Raw genomic sequence first — 16,009 nt, 5'->3', positions numbered from 1 at the left:
CTTCCACGCTGGCCAGACTTAGTGGAAGAGTCGGTAGTAGCCACACTTCACCCCACCGCTCGCGACCCGCCGATCGACTGCGCTTGTAACCCATTTCATGCTGCACGGCTGGGTGGACAGTGGCGATGTGGGGGTTTAGAAAAACGTGGCGAGCGGTGTGTCCGCCCTCCAGGTGCTTGAAGGTGGACACAACAATAAAGCACACGGAGCGGGTAACCTTCACTCGCCCTCGGCCAGTGGGCCAACCAAACCAAAACAGGAAAGCCGTGTGCGTAGGCACGGATGCTGTAACGCTTCACAGCACGCGTCTGTCCCCAGAGTATTTAACGAGCGATCGTAACGGGAGCGGTCGGCTCACAGGAGGCAAGACTGCCGCCCAGAGGCCGCGGCGAGACGAGGGGGCTCCGGTAGTCTCTGCCGGGAAGGGCGCGGGTACCGCAGCGATCAATTTGGCCGTTCTCCTCTTGGGTCAGTCGCTAACATCAACACAACTTGACTCGAAAATTCCGTTCATATTGGATCATCTGAACGAGAGTTATGTCGTAACCTCCACCGTCCCCCGTAAAACACAAGCACAGACGGACGGAGCCAATGCATAAAAGCTTTCTACTTTTAGCCATCACGTGACCCATTATACGACCATTCTATGACCCGTGGAGTCAACGCGGTGCGTCCCACCAAGCGTGACCTCCTCCGCCATGGGGGTCACGGGGGGCTTTATAGCTTGCCACCGCAGAGATGGTCGGGCCCATTACCGGAGCGCTCTTAAATTACGATTCCGTTAAGAGGTTAACACATCAGCGACGTTACAGCTCTTTGCTTAAGAGTTGTCGCTAAGCATCAATGTCAATGAATGCAGCAGGTTTACTCGCAAGGAGCCGTGACGAATGGCTTAATAGAGCGTTGGTGAACAGTTCACAACAGCAGGAGGACTGCCCCCTCTAGTGGACTTCAATACCGGCCAAGCTCACAATCTCGCAATGCCGAACACGCCAGTGTCGCACTGCAGGTGTTCGCGGATGTGCTGCTATACAGCTCTCCGATTTGTTTTCGGGTTGTACCGCGTATTGTACACAACGATTGTCTACGTTTCACACCACGTCCTGGGATCTTCATCAGATATTCAGTTCCTGCAGAAGTTCATCCGCAATGCGCAGCGAAACGTCGGACTTGGTTCACGCGATACAACCCGATAACTGATCGGAGGGCTGCTTCCCAGTCCTGTGTATCGTCTCATCGGCAGCCCTCGTGCACGCAACACAAGCACAGCAAGCAACGCGACAATATCTGCTTACGTGACAATGTGTATGATCTTTTATTACTCATTAATTATTCGTGAATCAATGTTTATGAGAGACACTCGTAAAGGTGCAGCCCTGAAATGAATTGCCCACGCCACTCCTGTGAGAAGGCCCTCCAATATAGGAAGCTCTAGAAGAGACGCTCTAGAGGGTAGGTTGGCCTACTCTTCCACTACCCGTGACCTGCCGGTCAACGTGTGGTGTGCTCATACTGCTGAGTGGACAGAGTTTAGGTTACTAGATGTGTATAATCCTTTATCACGAATCATTTCTTAAAGGGACGTGAATGGACACATGGTGGGTGAGAGGTTGTAATTGTGCGTTCTGATTTAAGAAAATGTGCTACTTAAGGACAGGTTCAGCTTAGCGGCGTTTATAATTCGCTTCGATTAATGTCCGCACTATACAGAGCGGGCACGTGCTTCAACATTTTCGAATTTCCTCCTCTCTTCGGAGTAAATCGTCCGACTCTATGGGCGAGGTCGCGCGGGGGAGCAAGGCGCGTGGTGGCCGCGCAGAGCCGAAAACACGGCGCTGCTTGCCACGCTCAGCACCAGACCCGGCAGTGCGTGGACTTCGTCGTCAGCCAGGAGTTTCTCCACAGCTTCGAGGACCTCCTGGCGGTCCTCCTTCCTGCACACGACGTCACGAAACATCTTGTCCAAGAGGCCACCTGCGAAGCGTCAAGGCAGGGATTAGCCTCTGTTTTCGTGCACGCCACTCACACGGGAGCATCTCAACACACGAGTGAGTGGAGTTGGCCAAAGATTTTGAGCAATTGTTGGCATCCGGTCTGGCTGCTTTCCACTTGACTGTGGTTTCCCATGCCTCCGTGAAGAATACCTGCACATTACAAACTCTATAGAGTTTTGAGATGCAATTGGCACTAATATCGGGGGGGGGGGGGGGTTATTTGCATTGGGAGGAAACCAGAAAACCCAGAGTAAAGCCATGCAGAACAGGGGGAGACCATACAACCTCCACACAGAGAGACGCGTGAGTCTCCACAGTAGAATTATCCCCCATTGCCAGGAAGGATTACGGTAATTTCACGCAATTGAACACAGTAGAATTCTCTCTCACCCATGGTTATGAAGTATTATTACCCGGTCATTCGATGCTTATGCAATCTAAAACGCCACCACCAGGTTGTGGCGTTGGTTTGCATGGGGTATTGGTGTGGCGTCCCACCTAAAATAACTTAAACATGTTGATATTCTTTCTAGATTTGAAGCTTTCGTGACTGCAAGGATTCATACTCTTTGGTTTTATTCGGTAAAATCACGTAGATGAAATAAAACAAAATAAAAGAAAATAATTAAATCACGACGTTTCGGAGGCAATACAAGCTTCCGTCTTCAGGTGGAAAAGTCAACACAGAATATCTGTATTAGGAGCACAGTTCAGAGATGATCTTGGATTATATACAGGTTAAGGGAGGGGGGAGGAGTCAGTAAGGGGGCGTGGGTGGGTGGGAGGGCTGGGCTAAGCAGCCTTTTGATAGAATGCTGCGGGTAACACCCACTTCTCAAAGCTCACATCAAATGGCCCCCTGATGTGGGCTCACATCAAAGGGTCCCCAGGTGCGAGCTCACATCAAAAGTGTGGGCTCACATCGAGGGGCCCTTTGATGTGAGCTCGCACCGGGGGACCCTTTGATGTGAGCCCACATCGGGGGCCCTTTGATGTGAGCTTTAAGAAGTGGGTGTTACCCGCAGCATTCTATCAAAAGGCTGCTTAGCCCAGCCCTCCCACCCACCCACGCCCCCTTACTGACTCCTCCCCCCTCCCTTAACATGTATATAATCCAAGGTCGTCTCTGAACTATGCTCCTAACATAGATATTCTGCGTTGACTTTTCCACCTGAAGACGGAAGCTTGTGTTGCCTCCGAAACGTCGTAATTTAATTATTTTCTTTTATTTTATTTTATCTACGTGACTTTACCGAATAAAACCAAAGAGTATGTTGATATTCAGGTAAAGAAAAATGTGAAAAGGGCCACACTTTTCCTTTTTACACTTTTAAACAAGTAGCTAATTATCGAATTTTCTGAAGGATTTTTGGCGTCAAGAATCAAGCCTGATAGAATTGAGTAAATAAGAATTAGAATATGGAGCGCTTGGTCTGACCTCCCCAGTGTTCTGCATTCATTGATCGATTCACACCATTCACAAGTCGAGCCAACCGTTGACAATAGTCGGCAACAGGGGCACCCGAATTCCACTGGCGGCTCATAGCAAGCTGCCATTCCAAGGTAATGTATATAGGATGAGCCCTGTACTGCTCGCTCTCAACTGACTAGCTGGTTTTACCAACCAGCAGCCAGTATAATAATAATAATTTACTCATCCAGGAAAGCCACACTGAGTTGTATGACTCTCATTCAAGAGGGTCCTGCTGCATTGGGTTTTCTGTTTTAGATGTTTTCAGCAAATGTATGATGAGTGTTATTATAAATGTGGGAGGAAATCGGAGCACCCGGAGAAAACCCACGTGCACGAGGGGGAAAATCACTATCCCCGTACGGATGGACACAGATGGCGATTAGTCCACTTGTTGTATCGCCTTCTCCTGACGGGCCAGCATATGGCTCCTCCACGACGCCCACGGGAAGGGAGTTTCACGAGGTCTGCGAGATCCCCCAAACCCCCACCTCCACAACACCGGATTACGGGCCACGTGCAGCACAGCCACGATCAGCGCCCAGCATGCCTACCGCAGCTGGGCCCGGCCGTGTCACCGACCGGGCTACGACCGTCGGCAGTCCGACGTACCGACAAGGTCGTTCGCCCACCGAAGTCGACTGAAGGCCTGCAGGGCCCGGTTGGCCTGGGGGCTGAGGTCAGCCACATCGGGGGGAGAGTCACCGACTCGGAGGACCCGGGGGGGCAGCAGCATCTGAAAGCGGCGAGTCGCCTCCTGGTTTGTCGGGAATTGCAGTGCTGCCACGAACACCACCATGGCGGCCCAGTCCTGGCCAAACGTGGCCTCCGGTCCTGGCAGGAAGGCCAGCCTGAAAGCAGATTTGTTCATAAAACAACAGTCGACAAATGTCATATTTCAGATCCCAGTTGCCACTGCTGTTAGCCATGGCCAGGAATCGAACAACAAGCTGCCAGGTCCATGGTGCAGTGCGCCAACCACTGCACACAACACACCCCACACATATGCGCACAACACACCTGTAGGGCAGGAAGCGGCCCTGGGTGGTGCAGTGGGTAGCACATCGTGCTATGAACCAAGCGACCTGAGTTCGATTTTAGGTCATGGCTAAGACCAGTGTCAAGTGATATTTGAACCGGGTCTCCCACCCCTTCACCAACCTGACAAGCGTGGTTAGGTATGGTCCAACAACCTCAATGAACGACATGGTGCGGGGAGGTCGTTATCCAGCAGTGGAGTGGCATTGGTTGTGAATAACCCACTCTCCAAAACAAGTTAATTGCCACTGTGACGACCAATGCGAGAGCCACAATTCGTCAATGCGTGAAAACGGGTAAATGTAATCTTTCACAAACACCTTGAGGAAAACCGTGGGAGAGCTTCCTCCAGCGATGCCTGGTGGGCGCTCCAGAGATAGCGCAGCATCTCCTCCTCCTTCGCGTTGGTCCGGTCGGCCTTGTCGGATCTGTTCACGTACTGGGGCGGAAGGTTCACAGGCGGCCCGTGAACAACGCCGCCGCTGCTGCTGCTGCTCGGTGCAGGCCGCCCAGACGCGATGAGGCCGGGGTGGGGGAGGGCTGGCGGCTCGTCAGGACCAACGCCCAGCCCAGGAATAGGGCCTCCCCGTAGTCACCACGCTGTGCGCGAGGCGTTCGTGACTTTTTAAAGAATGTTTTTAAATTCAAAACGCGCGGTTTTTTTCACCTTTAGGGAGAGAGACAGAGAGTGATTCAAAGGCGTGGGAAACCACAGAAAAGTGACCGGCACCAACAATTGCCCGAGCTCTGCGGTCCAATATTGCGATATTTGGTCAACTCCATGTGGGAGGGAACCGGAGTACACAGAGAAAGATCCACGTGACCACGGGGAGAACATGGGAAGTCCAAATACACATGCGTCAAGGTTGGAGTCGAACCTCCAATCTCCTGGGTTCCAGGCAAGGGAGATAAGATATTCGTCACTGTGGCACCCCCCTCAATCCCGATGAAGATTGAACACAGATGCAAATGAATCCACTTGCTGTACTCTCCATCATACTCTGGCAAACCAAGAAAGGACAAACCAATGTACGTGATTACACATCTAAATTTGAAGCTTTCGTGACTGCAGGAATCCATACTGTTTGGTTCTTTCGGTGAAGTCAAATAGGTAGAAAAATAAAATAAAAAATAATATATCACGACGTTTCGCTCGCAACACAAGCGGTCGTTCTCAGACGGAAAAAAATAATCCAGCAGTGGAACTGCTGAATCAGGAAGAACACAACGAGAGAGCAGCTACAACAACAACAAGAGGCGTTACAAAAACAAGGAGGTTATAGATGTGGCGAAGGACAAGCAGGCGGGATCTGAGCTGGAAAGGAATTCCATCCCCGCACGCAAAGCCCGTCAGTTGTGTTATGGGGGAGATTAGGGAGATTAGGAAGCTCATTTCAGGGTGATGATGACGGTGTCACGGTGATGATGACGGTGTCAGGGTGATGATGACGGTGTCACGGTGATGATGACGGGGCCACGGTGATGATGACGGTGTCACGGTGATGATGACGGTGTCACGGTGATGATGACGCTGTGTCACGGTGATGATGACGGTGTCACGGTGATGGTGACGGTGTCACGGTGATGATGACGGTGTCACAGTGATGGTGACGGTGTCACGGTGATGATGACGGTGCCGCAGAGATAGCGGCGGTGGTCACCTCAAAGAAGTCCTTCCAGGCGGCCATGGCAGCCGGGGCAGCCAGGGAGCAGGAGGCTGCGCTGGTGCAGTATTCCTCGGGCCACTCGCTCGCTTGGGCCACCCTGAGCCGCGCCGCTCGCCCCTCCCCAAAGAGGCCGGCGTCCGCCGCAGCGAGGTAGGGAAGCACGGATAGGTAATAGTTCATACCTAGCGTCGTCACAAGCCATGGTCAGTCCACTGCTGGATCAAGGCCTCATTAAGCCTCCGACACATCTCACGACCCTGCGATGTACTAATTATAGACCGTGCACAACAATGGTCATTTAGCTGACAAAACCAGCGACGGGAACATCTGCCAGTTGCAGTTGTTTTAGCCACGATGCCGCGTCACCGCTCCCCACATACATTCACGCACACACATGGCGATTCAAAGCGCACGCATGCACTTTTAATTTCCGAGAGAATGTACACAAACGACGCATGTGTGTTTTTGAAATCCTCCAGTCAATAAGTAACTAAAAATAAGCGGTGTCATCACACGCACAGTGCGTTTATTGGCAAGGACCAAATCACTGAGAATGCGATGATCTCATCAGATGTCGGAAGCTCAGCAGCATTGAGCCTGGCAAGTGCTTGCGGGGTTCGGCTGTGGGCAACAGAGGGCAGAGCAGCGGAATCTGCATGTCATGCGCCATGCTCCCTGCCTTCACCAACCTGCACTGACCCGCGGCGGTGAAGTATAGTCAAATAACCCCCACAGCATGGGGGGGGGGGGTGGCAATCCAGCAGTGGGCTGTACCTGTGCGAAAAGACAAAGATCCCTCGTGTAGCCTTAACAGACTGTAGGGGCAAGTGCTGTTAGCAAGTAGCACCTATAAGGGCCGGCACGGCACACGAGGAGGTGGGTGGCCAACACCACGCCCGGCCGTCTTTGTCTCCCTAGTGGCGATGTTTACACATCGCACCAGGTACTCATTTGAGGCTCAGTCGACGTAGGGGAGGCCCAGGACGGGTTCAGCTAATCGTCACTGGTCATAATAAGACTAGTTAGAGAATCAATAGAAATTGAGAATTCAAATAATTTCAACCTCTGTGATAGCTACAGACTCAGCGCAGCCTGGAAGCGTATTATTAAGTAATATTCAACACATTTTGCAATTCCTTACAGGTGAGTCACATGCTAAGTGGCTGATTACTTATCTATTACATAATTGCATTCATCCCGACCCCCACCTCGGATCTCAACACCTGATGGAGTTCAACAACGATGACGTCATCCTGCACTATTTAAGACCGGAAGCACGTGGATGGCTTCACTAGTCTGGCAAATCGCCTGAAGATGCTGGATGTAATTCCCAGCGAAACGGCATGCTACTCAAATTATAAATGTTGTGGCTCGACTCTTCAACACACCTGTGGCCTAAAGTAGTCAACTATTTTGTCTTTTGTCAACGTGACACATTTTTTACTGATTGGCCGTGTCGAGTGGTGGAGTGTTGCGACACATTTAGAAATAACGCGATCTAACCCAAAAACCTTTATTATGAATAATACTGGTCGCGAAAGCCTGCTACGTATTCTTAGCTCTTTCGGTAAAGTCACGTTGAAGGGAAACAATAAAATAATAAAATATATATACAACAATAAAAATTATCACGACGTTTCGACCATAACACAAACGGTCGTCATCAGGTGTGTCGGTTTGCATACATTTATTTTTAAACGGTGTATTTATTTATTTATAAATCAATTTATTTATAAGTATATTTATTTATAAATAAATAAATTTATGCAAGTCTATCCATAAACAAATTTATTTATTTATAAATCGATTTATTTATATTTATAAATAAATTTATTTATAAATATAGATACACCGTTTAAAAATAAATAAATTTATGCAAACCGACACACCTGATGACGACCGTTTGTGTTATGGTCGAAACGTCGTGAGAATTTTTATTGTTTTATATATATTTTATTATTTTATTGTTTTCCTTCAACGTGACTTTACCGAAAGAGCTAAGAATATGAATTACTGCAGTCACGAAAGCTTTAAATCAAAATTTAGCCTGCTACGTGTTAAACTGAATCGTCACTGGTGTTGGTGGCCGTGAGTGAGAATCGAATCCGGGTCGCCAGATTCGTAGCGCAGCGCGCTACCGCTCCCCACACACACAACAACAACAACAACCGCCATTCGCCACGAAGTAGCGGTGACGTCACCACGACGCTTGTGCCAGGCTATGTGCACCCTGAGGCCACGTGAAGTGTCGAACGCCCGCTGGCAGGAGGTCACGGGGCAGACCCAGGTGCCACGGGTCGACTGACTGAGATGACTGGCTGATGCACCACCTGTGCCCCCTACTGTGCCAACCTGCTGTGCTTCAGCCACCCGGCGCTCCGCTCGTTGTTCTGAGCGTCGCTCCTCCGCCCTCCGTTGTTGTTGGAGGGCGACTGCCTCCAACTGCCCAGTAGCGTCCTTCACGAGCCTCCTCCACAGAGGCCGATCTTGACACCGCTGGTACCAGTCATCGGAAAGTCCACTCAGCTTCACGTCCTCCTGTACCACATCACTCCATCTCTTCTCTAGCCCGTGCCGCGCCCGCTTAGCCCCCTCAATCCGGCCGAACAAAAGCTGTTTCGGCATGCGGTGGCTGGGCATGCGGGCTACATGACCCAGCCAACGCAGCCTTGCCTGCTGGAGGAGCTCACCGATGGGACCTTGCCCAGATCTTTCAAGGATTTTTGAGCTCCTCACACAATCCAGCCTGATTAAACCCAGGATGGATCGTAGGCAGGCTAGCCTAAATGTTTCCAACCGGCGAAGATGCTCCATTAAGGGGGTCCACGTTTCGCAAGCGTAGAGAAGGGAGGGAATGATCGTGGCCGAGAAGACCTGAAGCTTAGTGCGGAGCGACAGACCAGGTAGCTTCCACACAGCGTTACGCAACCAATGAAAATATATTGGCGCTCGACTGATTCGGAGTGAGACCTCTGCTGTTAAACTGGAGCCGGTCATAAGCACACTGCCCAGGTATGAGAAATTCTCCACTCTCTCCACAACTGCCCCATCACCGATTGGGAGTTGTGGGGGTGGAGTGTCCCATGGTACAAAATACCCAGGCAGGTGCTTAGTTTTGGTGGGGCTGATGGTAAGACCCCATCTCTTAGTGGCACGCTCCAGTCTCAGCAGCAGCGTCTCCAACTCCTCCTCTGAATGAGCAGCTATTACCAAATCATCAGCATACATAACGTGGTTGAGCAGTAGGGAGCCATCCCTTGACCGCACCCGGGCATCGATCAGCCTCCCATTATATCTGTACCATATGGAGATTCCCCCGGTACAGCTATTGAAGGCTTCACAAACTACGTGGTCAAAATAGATATTAAATAATGTGGGAGCCAGAGGACATCCCTGTCGCACCCCAAGGTGTACAGGGTATGGCTCTGACTCCCGGCCACGTAGTTTTACCCGGGCCCGCTCACCATCATGAAGGTCCTTAATGATTGTGAGCAGAGGGTCAGGTATTCCAAAAGCAGGAAGAACAACCCATAGCCCAGGCCTACTGATGGTATCATAGGCCTTGACCAGGTCAATAAAGCAGAGATGTAGGTCTTGCCAGAATTCCCTACACCTCTGCTGTAGCAGACGGACAGAAAATATGGCATCTGTGCAGGACCGCCCTTTCCTGAAACCGCATTGGGGCTCTGCAAGCCTCTCCTCAGCGTGCCTGGCAAGGCGATGCTGAATAATCCTTGCCAGGACCTTTCCCGGCACACTGAGGAGTGAGATGCCCCTGTAGTTGTTACAGTCTGTGCGGTCCCCCTTCTTAAAGAGGGGGACCACCAGGGCATCCTTCCAATCCTGCGGAACCCGTCCAGTGGTCCAGACTGTTGTTATGATGTCATATAGGGCAGTCTGTGCACAAACGCCACCCTCCCTCAGCATTTCGCTTGGGAGATCATATCTGCCCGCTGCCTTTCCTAGTCTCAGACTCCGGATCGCCTTCAGTACTTCCTCAACAGATGGTACTTCAGCCAGCCACTCACAGGGGGTGACTTCTTCCAATATTTGAGGCATCGCAGCCTCAGCAAGGTCATCCTCACTTTGTGCCACAATGTTTTCCTGGCTGAGGGATTTTCCCTCCCCCAGGACCTCACAGAAATGCTCAGTAAATCTGCAAACCTGTTCCTGGGGGTCGGAGATTGGATCACCGTTTTTTCCCCTAATGATGGTAATAGGTGTGGCGCAGCAGGTTACTTTTTTGATGGAGTTAAATAGAGATTTGTGATCGCGGGCCACTGAGGCAGACTCCATCTCCTCAGCAACCCGCGACCACCACCCATTCTTGCAGCGCCTCACGGCTCTCCGAACCTCCGAGCGAAGGCTGCGGTAAGCCTCCTCATTCTCTGGGATTCTGTAGCCGATGACAGTGGGCCTGTCGCTTTTTCTCAACCATCCTGAACACCTCCTCTGTCAGCCAGGATCTCTGGGGAGGTCTGGACCGCATACCCAAAGCAGTCATTGCAGCTGCATGAGTCACAGTCCTAAACCTCGCCCATTTACCCTCGACATCAGGAGGAGTGTGGGACGATGCCAATCCCAACCGCAAGCGATGATGAAATTCTCGCTTGCAACTTTCATCAGATAACTGAGACCAGGCCACAAACACACACAGACACACTCAGACAGACACACACACACAGACACTCACACAGACACTCACACAGACACACACACAGACACAGACACACTCACACAGACACACACACACAGACACACTCACACAGACACACACACACAGACACTCACACAGACACACACACACACAGACACACTCACACAGACACACTCACACAGACACAGACACACTCACACAGACACACAGACACACACACAGACACACTCACACAGACACACTCACACAGACACAGACACACTCACACAGACACACACGAACGCACGCCGCCTGGGGTCGAGGTCGCGTCCCTGTGCCGCTCGCGTCACACGTCCACGCGTCGTTCTTACTTCCCCACCAGCTGCGCGGGGAGATGCAGGGACCTAGGCCCCCCGTGCGGTTGCAGGGGACGGTGGCGTTCAGGGGCTCCTCCAGGCGGCCTGTCGATCGAGCACGAGCGAGCGAGTTAGCGAGGGGCACACCGAGACGGGGTCATTGTTATCTCACCAAGTTAGTGAGTGATCGTCAGTCAGGTAGCTGAGTGATCGTCAGTCAGGTAGCTGAGTGATGGTCAGTCAGGTAGCTGAGTGATGGTCAGTCGGGTAGCTGAGTGATGGTCAGTCGGGTAGCTGAGTGCTGGTCAGTCAGGTAGCTGAGTGATGGTCAGTCGGGTAGCTGAGTGATGGTCAGTCGGGTAGCTGAGTGCCGGTCAGTCAGGAAGCTGAGTGATGGTCAGTCGGGTAGCTGAGTGATGGTCAGTCAGGTAGCTGAGTGCTGGTCAGTCAGGAAGCTGAGTGATGGTCAGTCGGGTAGCTGAGTGATGGTCAGTCGGGTAGCTGAGTGCTGGTCAGTCAGGTAGCTGAGTGATGGTCAGTCGGGTAGCTGAGTGATGGTCAGTCAGGTAGCTGAGTGATGGTCAGTCGGGTAGCTGAGTGCTGGTCAATCGGGTAGCTGAGTGCTGGTCAGTCGGTAGCTGAGTGATGGTCAGTCGGGTAGCTGGTTCCTGGTCAGTCGGGTAGCTGAGTGCCGGTCAGTCGGGTAGCTGAGTGATGGTCAGTCGGGTAACTGAGTGCTGGTCAGTCGAGTAGCTTTAGTGATGGGCAGTCAGGTAGCTGAGTGATGGTCAGTCGAGTAGCTGAGTGATGGTCAGTCAGGTAGCTGAGTGATGGTCAGTCGAGTAGCTGAGTGATGGTCAGTCAGGTAGCTGAGTGATGGTCAGTCGTGTAGCTGAGTGATGGTCAGTCGGGTAGCTGAGTGATGGTCAGTCGTGTAGCTGAGTGATGGTCAGTCGGGTAAGTGAGTGATGGTTAGTCAGGTAGCTGAGTGATGGTTAGTCGGGTAGCTGAGTGATGGTCAGTCGGGTAGCTGAGTGATGGTCAGTCGGGTAGCTGAGTGCTGGTCAGTCGGGTAGCTGAGTGATGGTCAGTCGAGTAGCTGAGTGATGGTCAGTCACGTAGCAGAGTGATGGTCAGTCGGGTAGTTGGTCAGTTGGGTAGCTGAGTGATGGTCAGTTGGGTAGCTGAGTGATGGTCAGTCGGGTAGCTGAGTGATGGTCAATCGGGTAGCTGAGTGATGGTCAGTCGGGTAGCTGAGTGCCGGTCAGTCAGGAAGCTGAGTGATGGTCAGTCGGGTAGCTGAGTGATGGTCAGTCAGGTAGCTGAGTGCTGGTCAGTCAGGAAGCTGAGTGATGGTCAGTCGGGTAGCTGAGTGATGGTCAGTCGGGTAGCTGAGTGATGGTCAGTCGGGTAGCTGAGTGATGGTCAGTCAGGTAGCTGAGTGATGGTCAGTCGGGTAGCTGAGTGCTGGTCAATCGGGTAGCTGAGTGCTGGTCAGTCGGTAGCTGAGTGATGGTCAGTCGGGTAGCTGGTTCCTGGTCAGTCGGGTAGCTGAGTGCCGGTCAGTCGGGTAGCTTAGTGATGGTCAGTCGGGTAACTGAGTGCTGGTCAGTCGAGTAGCTTTAGTGATGGTCAGTCGGGTAGCTGAGTGATGGTTAGTCAGGTAGCTGAGTGATGGTTAGTCGGGTAGCTGAGTGATGGTCAGTCGAGTAGCTGAGTGACGGTCAGTCGGGTAGCTGAGTGATGGTCAGTCGGGTAGCTGAGTGCTGGTCAGTCGGGTAGCTGAGTGATGGTCAGTCGAGTAGCTGAGTGATGGTCAGTCGGGTAACTGAGTGATGGTTAGTCGGGTAGCTGAGTGCTGGTCAGTCGGGTAGCTGAGTGATGGTCAGTCGGGTAGCTGAGTGATGGTCAGTCGGGTAGCTGAGTGCTGGTCAGTCGGGTAGCTGAATGATGGTCAGTCGGGTAGCTGAGTTATGGTCAGTCACGTAGCTGAGTGATGGTCAGTCGGGTAGCTGAGTGCTGGTCAGTTGGGTAGCTGAGTGATGGTCAGTCGGGTAGCTGAGTGATGGTCAGTCGGGTAGCTGAGTGATGGTCAGTCGGGTAGCTGAATGATGGTCAGTCGGGTAGCTGAGTGATGGTCAGTCGGGTAGCTGAGTGATGGTCAGTCGGGTAGCTGAATGATGGTCAGTCTGGTAGCTGAGTGATGGTCAGTCGGGTAGCTGAGTGATGGTTAGTCGGGTAGCTGAGTGATGGTCAGTCGGGTAGCTGAGTGATGGTCAGTCGGGTAGCTGAGTGATGGTCAGTCGGGTAGCTGAGTAATGGTCAGTCGGGTAGCTGAGTGATGGTCAGTCGGGTAGCGGAGTGCTGGTCAGTCAGGTAGCTGAGTGATGGTCAGTCGGGTAGCTGAATGATGGTCAGTCTGGTAGCTGAGTGATGGTCAGTCGGGTAGCTGAGTGATGGTCAGTCTGGTAGCTGAGTGATGGTCAGTCGGGTAGCTGAGTGATGGTCAGTCGGGTAGCTGAGTGCTGGTCAGTCGGGTAGATGAGTGATCGTCAGTCGGGTAGCTGAGTGAAGGTCAGTCGGGTAGCTGAGTGCTACCAATTTAGGTAGCTGAATGAATGCAGATTCAGTTTTCTGCTGGGGTCGAAGTCGAACCCCTAAACCCAGGGGTCGAAGTCGACCCCCTTAGCCCAGGGGTCGAAGTCGAACCCCTTAACCCAGGGGTCGAAGTCGAACCCCTTAACCCAGGAGTCGAAGTCGAACCCCTTAACCCAGGAGTCGAAGTCGAACCCCTTAACCCAGGGGTCGAAGTCGAACCCCTTAACCCAGGAGTCGAAGTCGAACCCCTTAACCCAGGAGTCGAAGTCGAGCCCCTTAACCCAGGGGTCGAAGTCGAACCCCTTAACCCAGGGGTCGAAGTCGAACCCCTTAACCCAGGGGTCGAAGTCGAACCCCTTAACCCAGGGGTCGAAGTCGAACCCCTTAACCCAGGGGTTGAAGTCGAACCCCTTAACCCAGGGGTCGAAGTCGAACCCCTTAACCCAGGGGTCGAAGTCGAACCCCTTAACCCAGGGATCGAAGTCGAACCCCTTAACCCAGAGGTCGAAGTCGAACCCCTAATCGAGGGGTCGCCAACCTGCGGCTCCGGAGCCGCTTGCGGCTCTTTAAGGAACTGCCTCGTGACGTCATTCACAATGCATTGCGGCTCTCGACATATTGAGGTTATTACCGAATTCGAGAAAAATGCCTCTTGTTATTTTGGTTGGCGACCCTTGCCCCAACAGGAGCCACGAGCCGCCAATGACCACCGCCCTGCACCCGGCCCATGGACTCTCTCCCTCCCTCTCTCTCTGTCGATGGTGCCAGCAGCGCCTCTGGCCGAGCGCGGCTGCCAGCGCCAGTGGCGGATTGCGCCACGTCCATGGGGGAGCCCTGCGCGGGAGGCGCGCTGTCTTTGCGTGAATGCGAGCAAAGTTCCCGCAGCGTCGCCGTCACAGCGCTCGCTCTCCAGCAGCGTCATAGCCGCCTGTCCACATCCTGCACGCGCCCATGCGTCTCACGAGCTCCTCGCCGTTCACGGAGAGCGCTCGAGCTGGGTCATTGTCGCGCACGAGCAGTGGCCACCCTGTCCCCACGGTGGTCGGGCACGGCTTGTCCACATTAATGATAATCGTCGGGGCTTTTTCATTTATCGTCATGCCGGGAAAGCTCATCTCACAACGCCGCACCACCCGCAGCACGCGGAGGTGAGCCCCGGAGGCACAGGGCGGCAGCAGAGGCGATGATGGCCGAACTGTGCTGATGATTCCTAACAAAGACAAACCCGGTGTGCAGAGGTCTCCTTGTCCTGCTGCTGTCCAAATGAACACGGCCATAATTGTGGCTCTTTTAAATTGGTGGTGGTCTGAAACACGGCCGTGTGCGTTACCCACTCAGTGCGTGATGCCACCACCACCACTGCCTCCTCCTCCTCCTCACCTGAAGCCATCTGCCAGCCGTGCTGCATGGCGAGGCCCCACAGCAGGTTCCCCGTGTTGTTGGGCCCCAGCGCCTCCATGCGGGGCGCGGTGCGAGCGAGCAGAGCCTTGTACATGGCCATGCGGTGCAGGTAGCTCCAGGGGTCCAGCTCGACCTGCGGCGTCGACGCCGGCCCCTCGCGCCACAGCTCCGGCACGGAAGGCCACAGCGGCGGTAGCCCCGCGACTCCCCAGTCGGGGCCCTCCTTGGCCGCCGCCACCGCCGCGGTCGCCCCCGCGGCCGCCCACGCCAACATCGCTGCGAGCAGAGGCGGCGCGCCCGCCCTCATGGTCGGCCGGTCCGCTGGTGGGGTCTGCGAGCGGCGCGGAATGAAGGCGGCGGCGGCGGTGGTGGAGAGGCGTCGCTCTTGGCTCCGAGCGCCGTTTGGCAGCTCGAGGGGAGAAGTCGCGCGTTGCTCGTTCTGGGAACCGGCTGCGGTTCCTCCTCTCCGCCGCACAATCGCTCCACTGTAGTCGCCGCCGCCGCCTCCCCGGCTCGCCAGGGATCCACACTCGACCCCTGGACTCGGCCGCAGTTTCGCGTCGTCCTCTGTTGGGCAAGACGGCGACAACAAAGTGTCGCATGCACGGCGGGGTCACGCAGGGGCCCCCAACAGCCGCGCGCAACTGCTCACCGTCACGCAGCCGTGCAGACACGTGTGAACCTCACGCGTGAACCTCACGTGTGAACCTCACGTGTGAACCTCACGTGTGAACCTCGCGTGTGAACCTCACGCGTGAACCTCACGTGTGAACCTCACGTGTGAACCTCACGCGTGACATTCACGCGTGAACTTCACGCGTGAACCCCACGTGTGAACCTCACGTGTG

General features: G+C 53.6%; 1 protein-coding gene across 1 annotated transcript; it reads right to left on the bottom strand.

Moving 5' to 3' along the window:
* Positions 1 to 1,291: 1,291 nt before the first annotated feature.
* C23H6orf58 (chromosome 23 C6orf58 homolog) lies at positions 1,292 to 15,756 on the bottom strand. Its single transcript, XM_032959708.2, has 6 exons — positions 15,141 to 15,756; positions 11,178 to 11,267; positions 6,165 to 6,352; positions 4,824 to 4,942; positions 4,078 to 4,316; positions 1,292 to 1,974 (listed from the first exon to the last, which is right to left on the bottom strand). The coding sequence occupies exons 1-6, from the start codon at positions 15,466 to 15,468 to the stop codon at positions 1,772 to 1,774; spliced, it is 1,167 nt and encodes a 388-aa protein (XP_032815599.2). The 5' UTR covers positions 15,469 to 15,756; the 3' UTR covers positions 1,292 to 1,771.
* Between the last annotated feature and the right edge of the window lie 253 nt (positions 15,757 to 16,009).

The sequence above is a fragment of the Petromyzon marinus genome, chromosome 23 (assembly GCF_048934315.1).
Source record: "Petromyzon marinus isolate PM22_M1 ecotype Great Lakes invasive population chromosome 23, UKy_Petmar_22M1.pri1.0, whole genome shotgun sequence".
NCBI classification, from domain to species: domain Eukaryota; kingdom Metazoa; phylum Chordata; class Hyperoartia; order Petromyzontiformes; family Petromyzontidae; genus Petromyzon; species Petromyzon marinus.
The sequence above is the reverse complement of the archived record's forward strand: the minus strand, read 5'-3'. Positions and strand labels throughout refer to the sequence as shown.